At 36.2% G+C, this 14,659-nt stretch overlaps 3 protein-coding genes across 7 annotated transcripts; 1 reads left to right on the top strand and 2 right to left on the bottom strand.

Annotated features, from left to right (window-relative positions):
- The first annotated feature begins 1,180 nt into the window (after nt 1-1,180).
- On the top strand, nt 1,181-2,125 carry LOC108175025 (uncharacterized mitochondrial protein AtMg00810-like). The gene has a single exon (XM_017336797.1). The coding sequence runs from the start codon at nt 1,181-1,183 to the stop codon at nt 2,123-2,125; it is 945 nt and encodes a 314-aa protein (XP_017192286.1).
- On the bottom strand, nt 2,121-4,767 carry LOC103452001 (2-phytyl-1,4-beta-naphthoquinone methyltransferase, chloroplastic-like). Of its 5 annotated transcripts, XM_008391471.4 has the most exons (8): nt 4,500-4,672; nt 4,353-4,424; nt 4,164-4,254; nt 3,976-4,064; nt 3,672-3,805; nt 3,530-3,591; nt 3,323-3,422; nt 2,910-3,097 (listed from the first exon to the last, which is right to left on the bottom strand). In XM_008391471.4, the coding sequence occupies exons 2-8, from the start codon at nt 4,370-4,372 to the stop codon at nt 2,997-2,999; spliced, it is 597 nt and encodes a 198-aa protein (XP_008389693.1). In that variant the 5' UTR covers nt 4,373-4,424; nt 4,500-4,672; the 3' UTR covers nt 2,910-2,996. The 5 variants fall into 5 exon arrangements, 4 of the variants coding, with proteins under 4 accessions (XP_070667269.1, XP_008389693.1, XP_008389690.1 ...); XM_070811168.1 differs by lacking the exons at nt 2,910-3,097; nt 4,353-4,424 and adding an exon at nt 2,121-2,329 and having other exon boundaries at nt 4,500-4,767; XM_008391468.4 differs by lacking the exon at nt 4,353-4,424 and having other exon boundaries at nt 4,500-4,757.
- Nucleotides 4,768-5,416: 649 nt separating this feature from the next.
- LOC103452003 (homeobox protein knotted-1-like 6) lies at nt 5,417-13,800 on the bottom strand. The gene is made up of 5 exons (XM_008391472.4): nt 13,097-13,800; nt 12,856-13,005; nt 12,600-12,753; nt 5,951-6,192; nt 5,417-5,793 (listed from the first exon to the last, which is right to left on the bottom strand). The coding sequence occupies exons 1-5, from the start codon at nt 13,448-13,450 to the stop codon at nt 5,635-5,637; spliced, it is 1,059 nt and encodes a 352-aa protein (XP_008389694.1). The 5' UTR covers nt 13,451-13,800; the 3' UTR covers nt 5,417-5,634.
- Nucleotides 13,801-14,659: the final 859 nt, after the last annotated feature.

Genomic DNA, 14,659 nt, shown 5'->3' with positions numbered 1-14,659 from the left:
ATGTTACATCAAATTTCTTGTCCATACACTCCTGAGCAAAACGGCTTAGCCGAACGAAAACATAGGCATCTTATAGAAACTACTGTTACCTTGCTGCAATATGCTAAGCTTCCTTCTCAGTTTTGGTCTTTTGCTTGTCAGGTTGCTGCCTATTTAATCAATAGGATGCCTACACCAGTTTTAAATCATAAGTCTCCATTTGAGTTACTATTTGGTAAATCTCCTGTGATTACTCATCTTAGAGTTTTTAGGTGTTCGTGTTTTCCTTTACTAAAGCCCTATAACACTTCCAAATTACAACCTAAAACTACTCAGTGTGTTTTTCTGGGGTATGCCTCTAAATATAAAGGCTTTATTTGTTTTGATGTCTTGAAGGGGAGGATCTTTATATCTCGGCATGTTGTGTTTGATGAATCCATTTTTCCATATCAACAATTGCTAGCTCAGTCTAAGTGTGTCATAGCATGTGCCTCATCACCTGCATCTTCTGATATTCATCCTTCACTACCCTTAGCAGCTGCACCAATACCATATGTCATACCTCCTCAAACACTTTCCACCCTAGACTCTTCTACTTTGAATCCCACAGATGCTTCATCTCCTCAGTCCATTACTGTCTCAGCAAGCTCTTCCTCCTTACTCCCTGTGGATCCTGAGTTTAGTCCTAATCATCCACAACCAATGTTGCCTATTGCTCATTTAAATATGCATCCTATGCAAACTCGGAGCAAGAATGGTATTGTTAAGAAGAAAGCTTTCCTCAGCACTCTTAGTGATTCCAGTTATGTTGATTTGTCACTGTGTGAGCCTGCAACTTATAAATCTGCCATTAAGGTCCATGTTTGGTATAAAGCTATGCAAGAAGAGATTGAAGCACTGCATACTCAAGAAACTTGGAGTTTGGTTCCATTACCTTTTCAGAAAAAACTTAGTGGGCTGCAAATGGATTTTCAAGCTTAAGAAGAACTCTGATGGTTCTATTTCCAGGCATAAAGCTCGGCTGGTAGCCAAGGGCTTTAGTCAAGAACCTGGACTGGATTATGGGGAAACTTTTAGCCCTGTCATCAAACCTACTACTATTCGATTAATACTAGCTTTGGCTGCACATTTTAATTGGTCGTTAAGGTAGCTCGATGTTAAAAATGCCTTCTTACATGGCTTGTTACACGAAGAGGTATATATGGCTCAGCCTCCGGGGTTTGAAGATCCAACTCATCCTGAGTTTGTATGTAAACTGCACAAATCTTTATATGGTTTGAAACAGGCCCCAAGGGCATGGAATGAAAGGTTCACCAATTTTCTGCCTTCTCTTGGTTTTGCTTCCACTTATGCTGATTCTTCTCTGTTTGTTAAGCATATTGGTACTGAGATTGTGATTTTACTACTCTATGTTGATGACATAATTGTCATCGGCAGTGCTTTTTCTGTCATTCAACAAGTCATTGACTCTCTTACAGTTGAATTTGATATTAAAGATCTGGGAAATCTGCACTACTTCCTTGGCATCCAAATTGATCGAATTGGTACATGTTTTTTCTTGTCTCAGACCAAGTATATACAAGAGTTATTACAGAAATCAGAAATGGTTGATTGCAAGTCGTGTGATACACCTTGCTTGCCTTACAATCGATTACTCAAGGATGATGGTTCTCCTTTTAACAATCTTGCAGCTTATCGAAGTATAGTAGGTGTATTGCAGTATCTTACTTTCACCAGACCGGATATTGCTTTTTCTGTTCATCAAGTGTGTCAGTTTATGCAAGCCCCTATGATTTCTCACTACACTGCAGTCAAGAGAATATTGCGATACTTAAAGGGTACTATGACCTTTGGTATATCATATTCTGCTAGTGACTTACAGTTAAAAGCTTTTAGTGATGCAAATTGGGCTAGCAACCCTAATGATCGAAGATCTACAACGGGCTTAATTGTGTTTTTAGGTGGCAATCCCATTTCCTGGTCATCTAAGAAGCAGAATACCGTGTCACAATCCTCTACAGAGGCGGAATATCGGGCTATGTCTTCCACTTCCGCTGAACTTGATTGGATCCAACAGCTTTTCAGTTTTTGCACATCAAACTTCCAACAGCTTCAGTTCTCTTTTGTGACAATTTGTCCACCATAGCCTGGTCCTTCAATCCTGTTCAACATCAGCGTACGAAACACATTGAGATAGATGTTCATTTTGTGCGTGAACGGGTTGCCAAACATCGTCTCATGGTTCAATTTGTATCTTCCAGGGAGCAGTATGCGGATATACTAACAAAAGGACTTAGTTCTCCTTTGTTTCGGTCTCATTGTACCAATCTCATACTTGGTTCATCCAAACCTAAGATTGAGGGGGGATATTAGGATATATATTAGTGTGTGGGATTATGACACTTGTCAATAGATTGTGCATTTAGTTAGTTAGTTTGTTACATGTATTTGAGCTTCTATATAAGTCTAAATGTAATGACTTCATGAGTAAGTAATATTCAACACAAGATATTCATCTCTCTCTCTCTTCTTACTTTCTCTCTCTAAGTTCTTGATAATTCTCTCTATCTGATATATCTGCATACATATTAACAAAAACGAAAGGTTTCAAAAATTCCAGGGCTTGCAACTAAGTTCTCCTATGAAGGAGCTGAGGAATCTCAGGCTGCTACTTGCCCCTGCTCAGCTCAGTCAGAGAATACGTCAAGTTTGAGTAACTGAGACGAAGTACAAATGGCATTCGAGGATTTGTAGATATAGTGAGAATGGTTGAGCCAGAGATCAAAAAAAATAAAATATTTTTTCTCAGTTTTCAGAGCCAGACAGTGAGCAATATTTTTGTTCTCATTTGTAGAAGTAAAATTGATCATCAGAAATGGTCTTAAAGATTGATGTTCACAACTATGAAAGAATAATTGAAAAGAAATGTATGAGGCACAACATTTTTCTTATTTCCCGAAGGCACATACTTTGTGTTCACTAAGACACAATTTGAAACAGCATATACATGAATCAAACTATCGTGTGGCTACTAAGTTCCCAATGAGGCTTCTGCCAATCTCATAATATCTGGCATTGGAAAAACCTACGTCTAAAGCCAGGTTCTCCAACTCGTCCCCTGTGTTCACAAAAAGATTTTAATCAACAAACTAGTAACCTATTATCCACTTAACCATTTATTAAGGCCATGCCTAAAGGCCTCCAAACAGAACAATTCCCAAGATTTCATGAAATTTGAAGATACAACGTATAAACACAATAGTACAAAGAGAGCTTAAACAGATAGAAATATCGTGTGGTGCATATGCCATAAAAATAAAGAGTTAAAGCGAGGAAAATGCACCTGGCAGGAATGCCATGACTGAGCTCTTTAAATACTTGTAATCCTCCTCAAGTCCAAAACCAGAAGCCACTGGGACAACAAGATTGTCAATCATCAATTCCTAGCAAAAGTTCCTGAAGCATTCAGCACTTGTCTGCGACAATAAAACATAACGGGAAATTGGTGTACGCGTTACAAGGCAAAAACTTATTGTATCTGGTTGAGTACCTGAACTGCAGACACAACTGGATTGGTGCTTTTATTGAAATCAAGGATTGATACCCTCGAGCCTGTAATGCCGAGGAAAAATGAGAAAAAAGTGACCTACCCAGGACTACATCATCATCAATCGAAAGCGAGAGAATGGAACCTGCTTTCAAAACTCTAAACATTTCCTCCATGGCCTTATATTTGTCTACTACATTTCTTAGCCCATAACCCATAGTGATGGCATCAAAGTGACGGTCAGAAAACGGCAAATCAGTTGCATCACCTTCAACCCACCTAACAAGATGCAATGCATAACATGATCGATTATTCTCAGTAATGTAATGCTGATCAGTAATTTAGTATCTATTAAAGAGTTTCACATAATAAAACAAAACATTTCTAACATCATGAGTTAAAGTTCAAACATTTTTAGTTGATTGACCACTAGATTTACCAGTGCTCACTCAATGTTCAAGCAGCAGGCTTTCGACTTCAACTTTTGCCGCGACGAAGCAATTGACAACTGCTCTTTCAAGAAATCGAGACCAATCACCTGCCAATGCAGCCAAATTTTACTATCCCAATCACAAACATCAGCTCATATTAAAATTAAATTACCAATCTTTCAGGCCAATTACAACAAAGAACAAACCTTGCCATTGGAGCCAACTTTCTCAGATAAGAGAAACGCTAAATCCCCACTTCCACTGCAAAAATCCAACACAAACGCTCCCATTTTTGCTCTGCAACCCAAAATTCAAAAACTTGAAATTCGGGGACCCAAATATATATATTCCACCCAAAAATAGAGCCAAAAAAAAATGTTAATTTTAATGTTTACCCGCTCCACAAAACTGCCATTCTTTTCCATATTCGATGCTGACCCAAGCTCAACAAATCATTTAGCTAAAAACTGTATAAATATTAACAAAGAAAGAAAAAGTGACACTACAATTTAAGAAAAAAAAGAGAGAGGAGAGAATCGAACGTTATCATAGACAGGGGCAATGCGGTTGAAGAGCGCCTGGCGTGCGGTGGAGGTCCTGGAGGACCGGACCGGACTGCGTCTGAACCGAAAACTGGGTAGGCGCTGACCGGCTGAGAACGGAAGAGCGAAGCCATGACAGTTAGCGTCAGTTACTGAAACAACAACGGGTAGACGCGCGTTCTGAGATCAGGGATCGGATAAGAGGGCCCGATTCATGAAAGTTGGAATCCGGTAAATTATGGGTCGTCGGTTCCAAAGTAAGCCCAATGTTGGTAAGCAATATCTGCCTAAGCCCAATAGTGATGCATGGACTCAAATTAGAAGTGTAGCTTGACATGGGCCCACCAATCATAAACCGCTTTGTTATTCAAAATTTTATGACGTGTCTAGTTACTTGAATGAGGAAGTCATGAATTGGAGAAGGAAAGAAGGAATTGACATGCCTAAATTGTGAACTATTGGAATATGGATTGTTACGTGAAAACCCACACTTTGTTTAATTTCTATGTGTTCATAAACACTTAGAAGGTCAACAATCAAAATCACATCAGTACTCATTCTATATAAGTAAACATATTCCACCTGGTTTTTTCTGATCAATAAAGTGAATATTCGATCTCATAGCCTCTAACAATAATTGCAAGAGAAAAATAAATCAAATGAAAATGTAAATGGCTTTTAATCACTTTTCTTGGTTGATTATAGTTCGTATACCTTTTAGGGCCTACATATTAGGGTTTTTTTTTTTTTTTCTTCTTCAATATAAGTTATATTTTGCACTGAATTATCTAAACTATGATATCAAAATCCGAGTTTGAGCGCAAAAGAATGAGAGCGTTATTCTAGTAAACTTGGTTAAGCTCATATTTGCACTTATTAATAAGAGTTTTGCGTTTTGAGCCCAGATCATTTGCAAGTGATAGCAAGGGTATGTAAGCATTTCATTCATTATCAACCGTGGTCAAATTCCATAGAGTATACATTGAAGCAAATTACAATCAAATCCCCCTAATCATCTTGAAGATTGGGTAATTGACGAATGTCAGTAAAGTTTGCATTTTCCAGATCATGTACACATAAATTATCAGGAAAAGAAGCATAATTAAGCATTTGAGAGAATATACATGCATGCACCTCATTCATTTGTAAAGAATGGTCCAGTAAGATTATCCATCACCTCAAACTGCATGTTCTCCGATGGTCTCCAGTGACGCTTACGCTGATTAATAAACCAGTTGTTAATTTGCCTTTGATCTAGCCCCGTTGATTCGGCCAGTGCAATCTTATCAGCCTCCTGAATGAGATTAAAGCAAGGGAAGAAACTAAACAACCACATTTTGATTGTCAAACATTGTTATTAGGTGAAGATGAGAAAAATACTGAGGTGTGACTGTAACGTCACGTGGTGTTATAAAACTAAGTGTTATAACGTGAGAAGAGAGGTTTAGTACCGTTGGATAGGGCCATTTATAATGCGTACTCCACCAATCAAGTAACGTTTGCCTTGCTTCTTTAGGCAGCTTTCCTTTCTTCTTCTTCTTGGAGAATTCGAGCTTCAAGGTGCTGAGATGACTGCCAAACCTACGCATAAGCCGATCCTTGAGATCTCGATCTTCACCTCCTTGTTGAGCTTCCTGCACATCTATTCCGCCTCCGCTGAAATCCTCATCCGATGACATGCCACCACCTTCATCTGATCACCAACATTGTCCATCAGGTTATATGAATTAAACCATTAAATCCATTTCGATCGAGATAATAGGGTGCTATGTAATACCACTACACTAGTCAATGTTGTTTTCTCAGCAGAGGGTTGTACTAACGTTACATCTTGGGGAAAACAAACTAGTAGATTTTACGAGGTAGACAATTGCAATGCATAAATAACAATGTGCAAATAAAACATACGTGATTTCTTTGTTCTCATATCAAAACTTCCCAAATGGGATATAGATTTCAAGTTTACTCTGAAGCACAAGCATTACGTATAGGTGACTATCTAAAAGTGTCATACTTAAATTTGTGACTACGGATTAAGAGTAACTTCTATAGTACCGTCACCGTCAATATCTAAAACCGGTTGTGAAATAAAAAAATTAAACCTAGCACAGTATGATCCACTTAATACAACAGTAGCAGTGTACCGCGACAAGGAAATCTTTCTCCAATTCATATCACCAAAAAAATTAAAAAGTAAAAAGAGAACGGAAGAAGGACCAACACCATGAACCTTTTCTTTGTCCTAAAGATCAACACCATGAACTCGTTTGCCAAGGCACTACAGTACAGGGTGCCATTCTTTCTTTCACAGAGGGTGTGGGTAGGGGACTGTTTTGGGTGCTTCAAAGTACCCGCGTATTCTGGGTATTTTAGGATAAGGATCCTCTCCGGATCTTCTTTGTAAGGATCCAAGAATCATTCAATTACATCCGTTTTTCATATATCATACGATTAAAAATATTATAATTTTTTTATTTATAATTAAATATAAATAATATTTGATGAAAACTAACCGCACGATTTACGATAAACGAATTTGATTAGAAAATCTTTGAAATCCTCGCAAAGATGATCTAGAGGAGATCCTCATTCGGTATTTTAACATTAGACCTCTATTAAAATGTATAAAAAATTAAAATACTCAAAATATCAAAAACTTCAAAACACTTGAGAATTTTTTAGTCAATAATATTGTTTAGGAGTATGCTATCCACATATTTTTTTACTTCTTATATTCTTTTTGTTAATTTTTATCTCTTCAATTTATCCTCCAACGATCAAAAATTAAAAAAAATATGTAAAAAATAAAATAGACCGTATATCACATTCTTTTTCTACATATCTCGATTAAGACTTTAGAGAGAAGGAGAAACAACAATGTCAGACTCAGAATGGACAAGACAGCCGGGGCCCTCAATCAAATCAGAACTGACACAAACCACACAAACGTGCATGTGTGAGTGGGTGGGCAAAGTCGGTGACCAAACAGAATGATGAACTTTAAGGAAAAACCCTAGAAGATGCCCAGTAAAACACTCCTTTGGACATTCACACGAGAAATTTTTAATCGTAAGAGGAATACAAGTAGTATATCGCGTGTTTTAATAGAAGTGTTAAAAAATTTATTTTTTAAGTTATTAGTTTTTTAACACACATATCTCACTATTTGTATAATGACACATGATGTACCACATTATTTATCAGTCACACTCAAAAATCTATCCATTCATACACCTCAATGTTTAGGTATCCAGTTAGTAAATGCCATGGAAACGATCACAGTTAATATCCACCGTGACATTTCGAATAACTAACATAATGTGCAAGACATTTTCCGCATGATCTTATATTCGTAACATAAAATGCTACAATATCTTGTATTAATAATTTGAGACGCCCCAGCTAGAAAGAATACTTTCCACCCAAGTCATTTCCATGCCCTTGGAAGTTAAAAGAAAAGGGATGTGATAGGGTTTGGTGCAGCGGAAAGGATTGAATTTCAGGGGGCCCCGATGCCACTCAAAAGTACACGTAGTGAGCAGACACGTGTGAAGCAATAATGAAACGCAAAGACCCACAGCGGGAAGAGATGCCCGTCCATGGAAATGACTAGCACTTAACACAAGTGGCAGTACTGGCCAGAACAAAGCGAGAGAGAGAGAGTTGAAAGACATAAAAGCTGCTCTCGGCGTAAACTGCGGGAGTCCACATGCGAATGTGTGGAGAAAACTTCGACCACCCCCTCGATCCGGGCTTTTCTATAAAGTTCTCTTCCTTCCTTCTTGCATATGCAGTTGTAGCAGTAGCAGTAATTTTTATTATCCAGTCCTCCATAATACCCCTCACCATTTTTACCAGATGAACAAACAAAATATGGGGAATTTAAAGGTCTTCTGTTAGGTATAGAGAGACTAACCTATAATCCAAGTTACATTCAAGTTTCCAATGGGTAAGCTTGTATTCGACCGTCTAACTTACTTGGATGCGGCAGCATACAATACAACAACGAAGACAAAAGCACGTAAAAAAGAAAAGGAAAGCAAAAAAGCTCAAGTCTGTGACACAGAGTCTCTTCTCATGCTATGCTTTGACGAACAAACGATGACACAACGAGAATATGCTACTGGAAGTCCGGAACACCAGAGTATGATTGCGTCACTCTCTCTTCTCAAGTTATGTGTGAGGAAAGTTAGACACAACGAAACCATGAGAACATGCAACGCGGACACCAGAATTATGCTTCTTGTATATAGTAACGTCACTTGTTCGGCCTAAAGCTATCTCAAGACTTCCAGTAATTAACCTTCTATTAGTGCTATGAATGAATATAGCACAGTGACAAGCTTTGCTCTCATGCCATAAGCATCATGTAAGGCAACATAAATAAAGATACGGATCATAAGCCTAATTTATAGAATAAGAAATCAGCAATATTCTATGGCTACATATGTTAAATGCAAAGTGCGAAGTAAGATCAACACAGTTTACTTGCAAATAAGCTCAAACGTCAAATCAATGAAAAGTTGAAAACAACTCAAGTATCTTCAACTAAACAAGTGAATCATTGAACTATCCTTCTAGAATATATTTGAAAGGATAATGTTAGAAAGATTAAATTTATAGACAAAAGTTTATAAACTAAATGATATAAAAGTTAATTGTTATGTTATTAGTGACAAATCTTTTAGTTTGTAAATTTTGTCTACAAATTTTGTCTCCCTAACGTTACCCTAGCTATTTGAAAATTTCAAAGTATATGATATATTGGTACGAGTACTTACTCGATGGTGCATGCGAAAGTTTTGGGATTAAAAGATTAGTAGCTAGACTTTAATCGATCAGAAACCGTTTGAGTACCATAATGCATGAAAAACGTTCAAAGAACACAGAAACTTTAAGAGAACATTTAAAAATAAAGAAATTCCAACCAAACACTAATCGGATAGTCTTGAATTAAAAACCTAAAACAAGATTTTTACAAATGCAGGAGCCAACAAGATAAAGCCACGAAACCACGTGAATATATGCCAATATTATGTTTATGTCCAACTGAACGTCTGCCATGGTCGCATGCTTAAGAAATGTTCTACCTCTCTACCTTTTCATTCGGGTAATTCGTTAAAGAATCTACTGATGCAGCAGTGAGAGCACGAGGCGAATTAAATATGAAACCACATCGCTGAAAAGGTATTATGTACTTTCATATAAAAAACAATAATACTTGCGAATCATAACCTATAAGATTACGATGACACTTCACCAAAGATAACGAGATTTCTAATCATCCACCACCCTTTTTCAATGTCTAAGGCTGCTACTTGCATTCCGGTTGCACAAGCTCCACGCTCGTGCAAATGGAAGTAACCACAGTTTTACTCTGATTGAGATGCTTAAATGTACAAATCTTTGCTCAAATAAGTGATGGAATAACAAAAGGAACTCTTCTTATATTATCAACAAGATCAGCAATTTATGCACACCGTTTTGTAATTATGGCCCTTGATACGGCTTTATTTGTTCAATTCAATGACTGAACAAGAGGACGGGTGTGCAAAAATTGTGTGAAGAAATCATTTCTTGAGACAAAATGATTTGTACTAAAGTCTAGATCTTGTTAATTTTTTGGCTGTTATCATAGGCAAAGGGATGGGAAGTTATAAAGAACAGAAAGCAGATCATGATAACAATAAAAAATAAAAAATAAAAAATAAATTCCGAAGGCAGTGTATGATATGCACTCACGTGATTATTAGTAATATTCCTATATGTGCTAGCTAGCTAATCCACTTTTCTTCCTAAAGATCATGGCCAAGGGAAGTACAGATAGATTTGATTCTATCCTTCTTTAATATTCAAAGTTAGCTATACCAATTTTTAGACCTTGTGAACTTTACGATGTGTCAACAATAAAAAATAAACATGATAATTAACATATAAATAATAATTTCATCATTAACAACTATGTCATATAATTAAAATTTTGCTGCATGCAAGTACTACTCTTGCTGTATTGGAACTTGAGAATCAATAAGGAACCTGACTACACATCATTACTTGTCATACCTAAATTGTCTCTGATTAAGATATCAGTTGAGTTGAGTGGTCTAACACTTCTAACAAATAAACTTGACAAATATTCATAACAATTACGTTTTGTGAATAAAACTACATTACTTTAAAAACGCAAATAGGAGGATAAAACTAACAGTAGATCTATATCCCCCAAACTTTATAACTATGCACAAGTTTCAAAAGATTTCTAAACCAAAAGCGCATATATAGTAACATTGCATGGCATATATCACATAACAAGCAATTTGAAACAATTTTCTTGCCCATTTGAGAACTGAAAACTAAAATTAGGCTAAAAATGAAAAACTAAAGAACAGTTGCCAAATGCTTCCCCACTGCTGATCATGAACAATATCTCCCCAAACTTTTCAAATTTCAAAACATTAAATAAATAAACTGAAAAATAAATAATATTAAACCACCCTTAATTTTCCTCCTATTTCTAATTTTGTGATCTTTAAATCTACAAGGTGCATTTTCTTAAAAGAATTTAAGGGTATAGGTATAATATTTAATTACTTATGCCAAGCTTCCCCACTGCTGATCATGAACAATATTTATCAATTCCCCTAAACATTCATGTCAATCCTTTATACAGTCACACTGATACATCCATCAGTAAATGTTACCTCTCACACTTTGTTAAATTTTGTCCCTTACTCTTCTTTAATTCATTTACTTTAATAGTTAATAGTTAAGAAAGGTGTGTGAGAGATAAAAATAAGAGTGTAGATTACACAACTCTAGTCGATATGAACCCTTTACGTTAAAGCTGAGCTACTGCTACTATACCATGAAATGACTTATCATACCATCTTTACAACACTGTTCAGATACCTCACACTTGCTCAACAATCACAACAAAACAAAAACTACAAGGACGATTCTTCTGATTTTTTGTTTTTTGAAATAAGAGTAATGTGAGGTAGATTAAATTTGTAAATTAAATGATGTATCATCAATAAAAAAATATACATCTTAATCAATACTTAAATAATAATTCAACCATCAAATAAAATTTCATCTACACATTTAGTTTATATATAACATTACCCTTGAAATAAACTGATCTATTCAGTACACATTTGCCACCAACTTTGTATGATCACTTTAGTCATATTCAGCAAATGCAACATCCATAAAATATATACAAATATGTATTGACTGTAATATGGAAGCTCCTAACAAGATCATCCAACTTAAAATTAACATGCATGCACTACATAAGGTAATTATCAATCATGATCACTAATTTCTAGGTCATGCATGGTATGAAGTTGACAATCCAGATTACATGAGTTTCAACTTGGAACTGAACATGTCAAAGAATGAAAGAAAAGGGAAAAAAAAAAGAACCATGATTAGGGATTATTGATATAGATTATGAGCATGTGAAAAAGACTAAGTTAAGAAGGGCGCTATACTATAAAAAAGAAACATAGAAACATTTGAAGGGGCACTGTATGAAACAATCAAACAACTATTGGAGTGTCATGAGATGAGACTACAAATCTCTGAAACGTCAAAGTCAGAATCTTTGAAACAAAAAAGAAAAGATTTTGCTTTTCAAGCTGGTTCTTATATGGCGTCTTTGAGTAAAAACTGATGAGATAAAGAAGGTGAAAAAGGAAACAAACATAACAGACAACAAACAACCAGGATGGAATTTAGAAACACAGACACAGGCACAAAATGCGTAGCTAGAGAGAGAGAGAGAGAGAGAGAAGGCAGGCGATTATAAGATATAACAATGAACCGTTTCCAGATTAGAATTCCGAAGAAGAGCTAGCATTACTAAAAACTTTGGCAAATATAAGTATAAGACGGAAGGGTCTCTTTCCGTTGTAGAGGTACTAGGGTTTTTGTGGCTACCTAGGTGTTTGTTTGTATCATTACTGCCACACACACATATATGATAAAAAAACGTCCATAATTATGCGAGCATGCATATGTTTTCATAGTTCTCAGTAAGTGGGCCGCTCGCATAATCATCATCGGAGAGAGAGAGAGAGAGAGAGAGAGACTGACCGCAGAGGGTTCTAACGGAGGAAGAGGCATGAGCAGATGATGAAGTGCAGAGGTTTGTGAGTTGCGTTTCGATCTTGCTCAAAAAAGAGGAGGCTTCATCAAAAGGCCTGGATAGATCTGATTTGTACTTCACCAAAATGTCGCAGTAGGTTTCCTATAAACAACGGAGAGACAAGAAACAATAAACAAAAAATTAAGATTAAAAGACAATAAAAATTAGTAAGAAGAATAAAGAGAAACAAAGAGAAGGGGGGACCATGAACTCGTCGAGCTCGGGATCGGCTCCCAAACATGTGGAGGACGACATCGAACTAGAATTACATGAGTAGTCTCCCTGCTTTTTGTACAAGCCATTTTCTCGTCGGATTTCGTCCAAGAAACTCGCTATTTCTGGCGGCGCCCCAACCTACATCACACAAATAATAAAGCATTCACAAATCCTGATATTAACAAGAGTTGATACTAATTAAATAATAATTAATTAGGTATTTGTTCACCTTCTGGCACTCGATGTATGCGTGAATGAGCCTAGGGTACGTCGGATGAGACGCGATTCTGGTTTTGATGGCGCCGAACACGTCCTCCTCGCGTTGCGCGATTATCGTCGAAGCAGCTTCTGACGCTGCCGAGTACAACACGATGTCGTTCGATCCGAACATCGCCTCCCGTTGATGTTGATGGTGATTGTGCTCGAGGAAGGCTACGGACGAGTGCAGAAGGCTGTGGTAATCCAGCGGCAGTATCAGATTCTCCGGAGTCATCAACGCCCCCCTGTCATCGTACTCCGTCGTTGATTCAAACCCTTTGTCCCCATAGTCGGCCGTTGATTGCAATCCGTACATTTCCTCCATCAACGTATACAACCCCACAAGCTTATCTTCTTCTGCTGCTGTTGCTGCTGCTGCTGCTATATTAATGTCTTCTTCTAACTCCAGCAAAAACTACAGGGAGAAGAGATAAAAGAAAATAGAAAGAAAAGAATATATTTGTCTCTGCCACTGCCTGCCAGATGATGATTCAACATAGACTTAACGATATTTCTTCACATGTATTAATTGTTATATTTTAACTCCAATTTTTTAACCGAGATGGAAATTGCTGGCAATGGAGTGGCAGAGGGTAACTGCAAGTGTTCTTGGGGAGTGTGTTTGTTGCCCGACCAATTAGAAGAGAAGTGATGTATGATTGAATGTGATATGATAGGGTATCATTAAAGAGTTCAAATTTTTTAAATCGAATTGATATAGCTTCATTCAGAAATAATCATGTTAATTAATACTTAATTAATAATCAAATTATCTACAACCACATTATTTAGTTTACAAATGTAATTTAAATCGACAATTTTTATTTTGTATTTATTTTTTTAATAAATTGTAAGAGACATATTGAATACGTGGATGAACAATTATTATATGCTTGTCTCTCATATTTTTCATTATGTTCTAATACTTTATAATCTGAATGTTATTCTATTTTAGAATTTGTGTATCACAATACAATTATGTATTTTCTAAATATAAATAGATACTTATTTATAATAAATTTAATTAAAATTATAAAAATCGATTAGGCCCTGTCTAGACATCTAGGCACTAAGCCTTCCAAACCTATCGTAGCGGTTTTTGTCTATGTTTCGTGGAGGAAGTGCAATCTAACGTAATACAACTATTAGTTTCGATTTTGCGTGCATAGTCTCTATTATATAGGGATGGCAATGTGACAAGTCGGATATCATCCCGTCAAGTATTGTGTCCCCAACTCTAGTAGATTATTTGTTGTTTTGGTGGTTAAAATTTATTCAAGTTATAGTTTCACGCGTAGTGGAGGAATGATATGTAAATTAAGTTTTTAGACCAAATTTGTAAATCATGTAATGCGTCAACAATACTAAATAAACATGTTAATTAACAAGTAAGTAATAAATCAATAGTCAACAATTATGTCATATGGTTTATAAAATTGATTTAAATAGTTTGTCTGTATAACATTCTTTATAAGAGTGTAGTGTTCATATGTTTTACGTTTGTAGTATATTAATAAAATAAATATATTGACAA

This window comes from Malus domestica, chromosome 13 (genome assembly GCF_042453785.1).
Source record: "Malus domestica chromosome 13, GDT2T_hap1".
In the NCBI taxonomy this organism is placed as follows: domain Eukaryota; kingdom Viridiplantae; phylum Streptophyta; class Magnoliopsida; order Rosales; family Rosaceae; genus Malus; species Malus domestica.
Note: the sequence above shows the minus strand (reverse complement) of the source record. Positions and strands in the feature narration are given on the sequence as shown.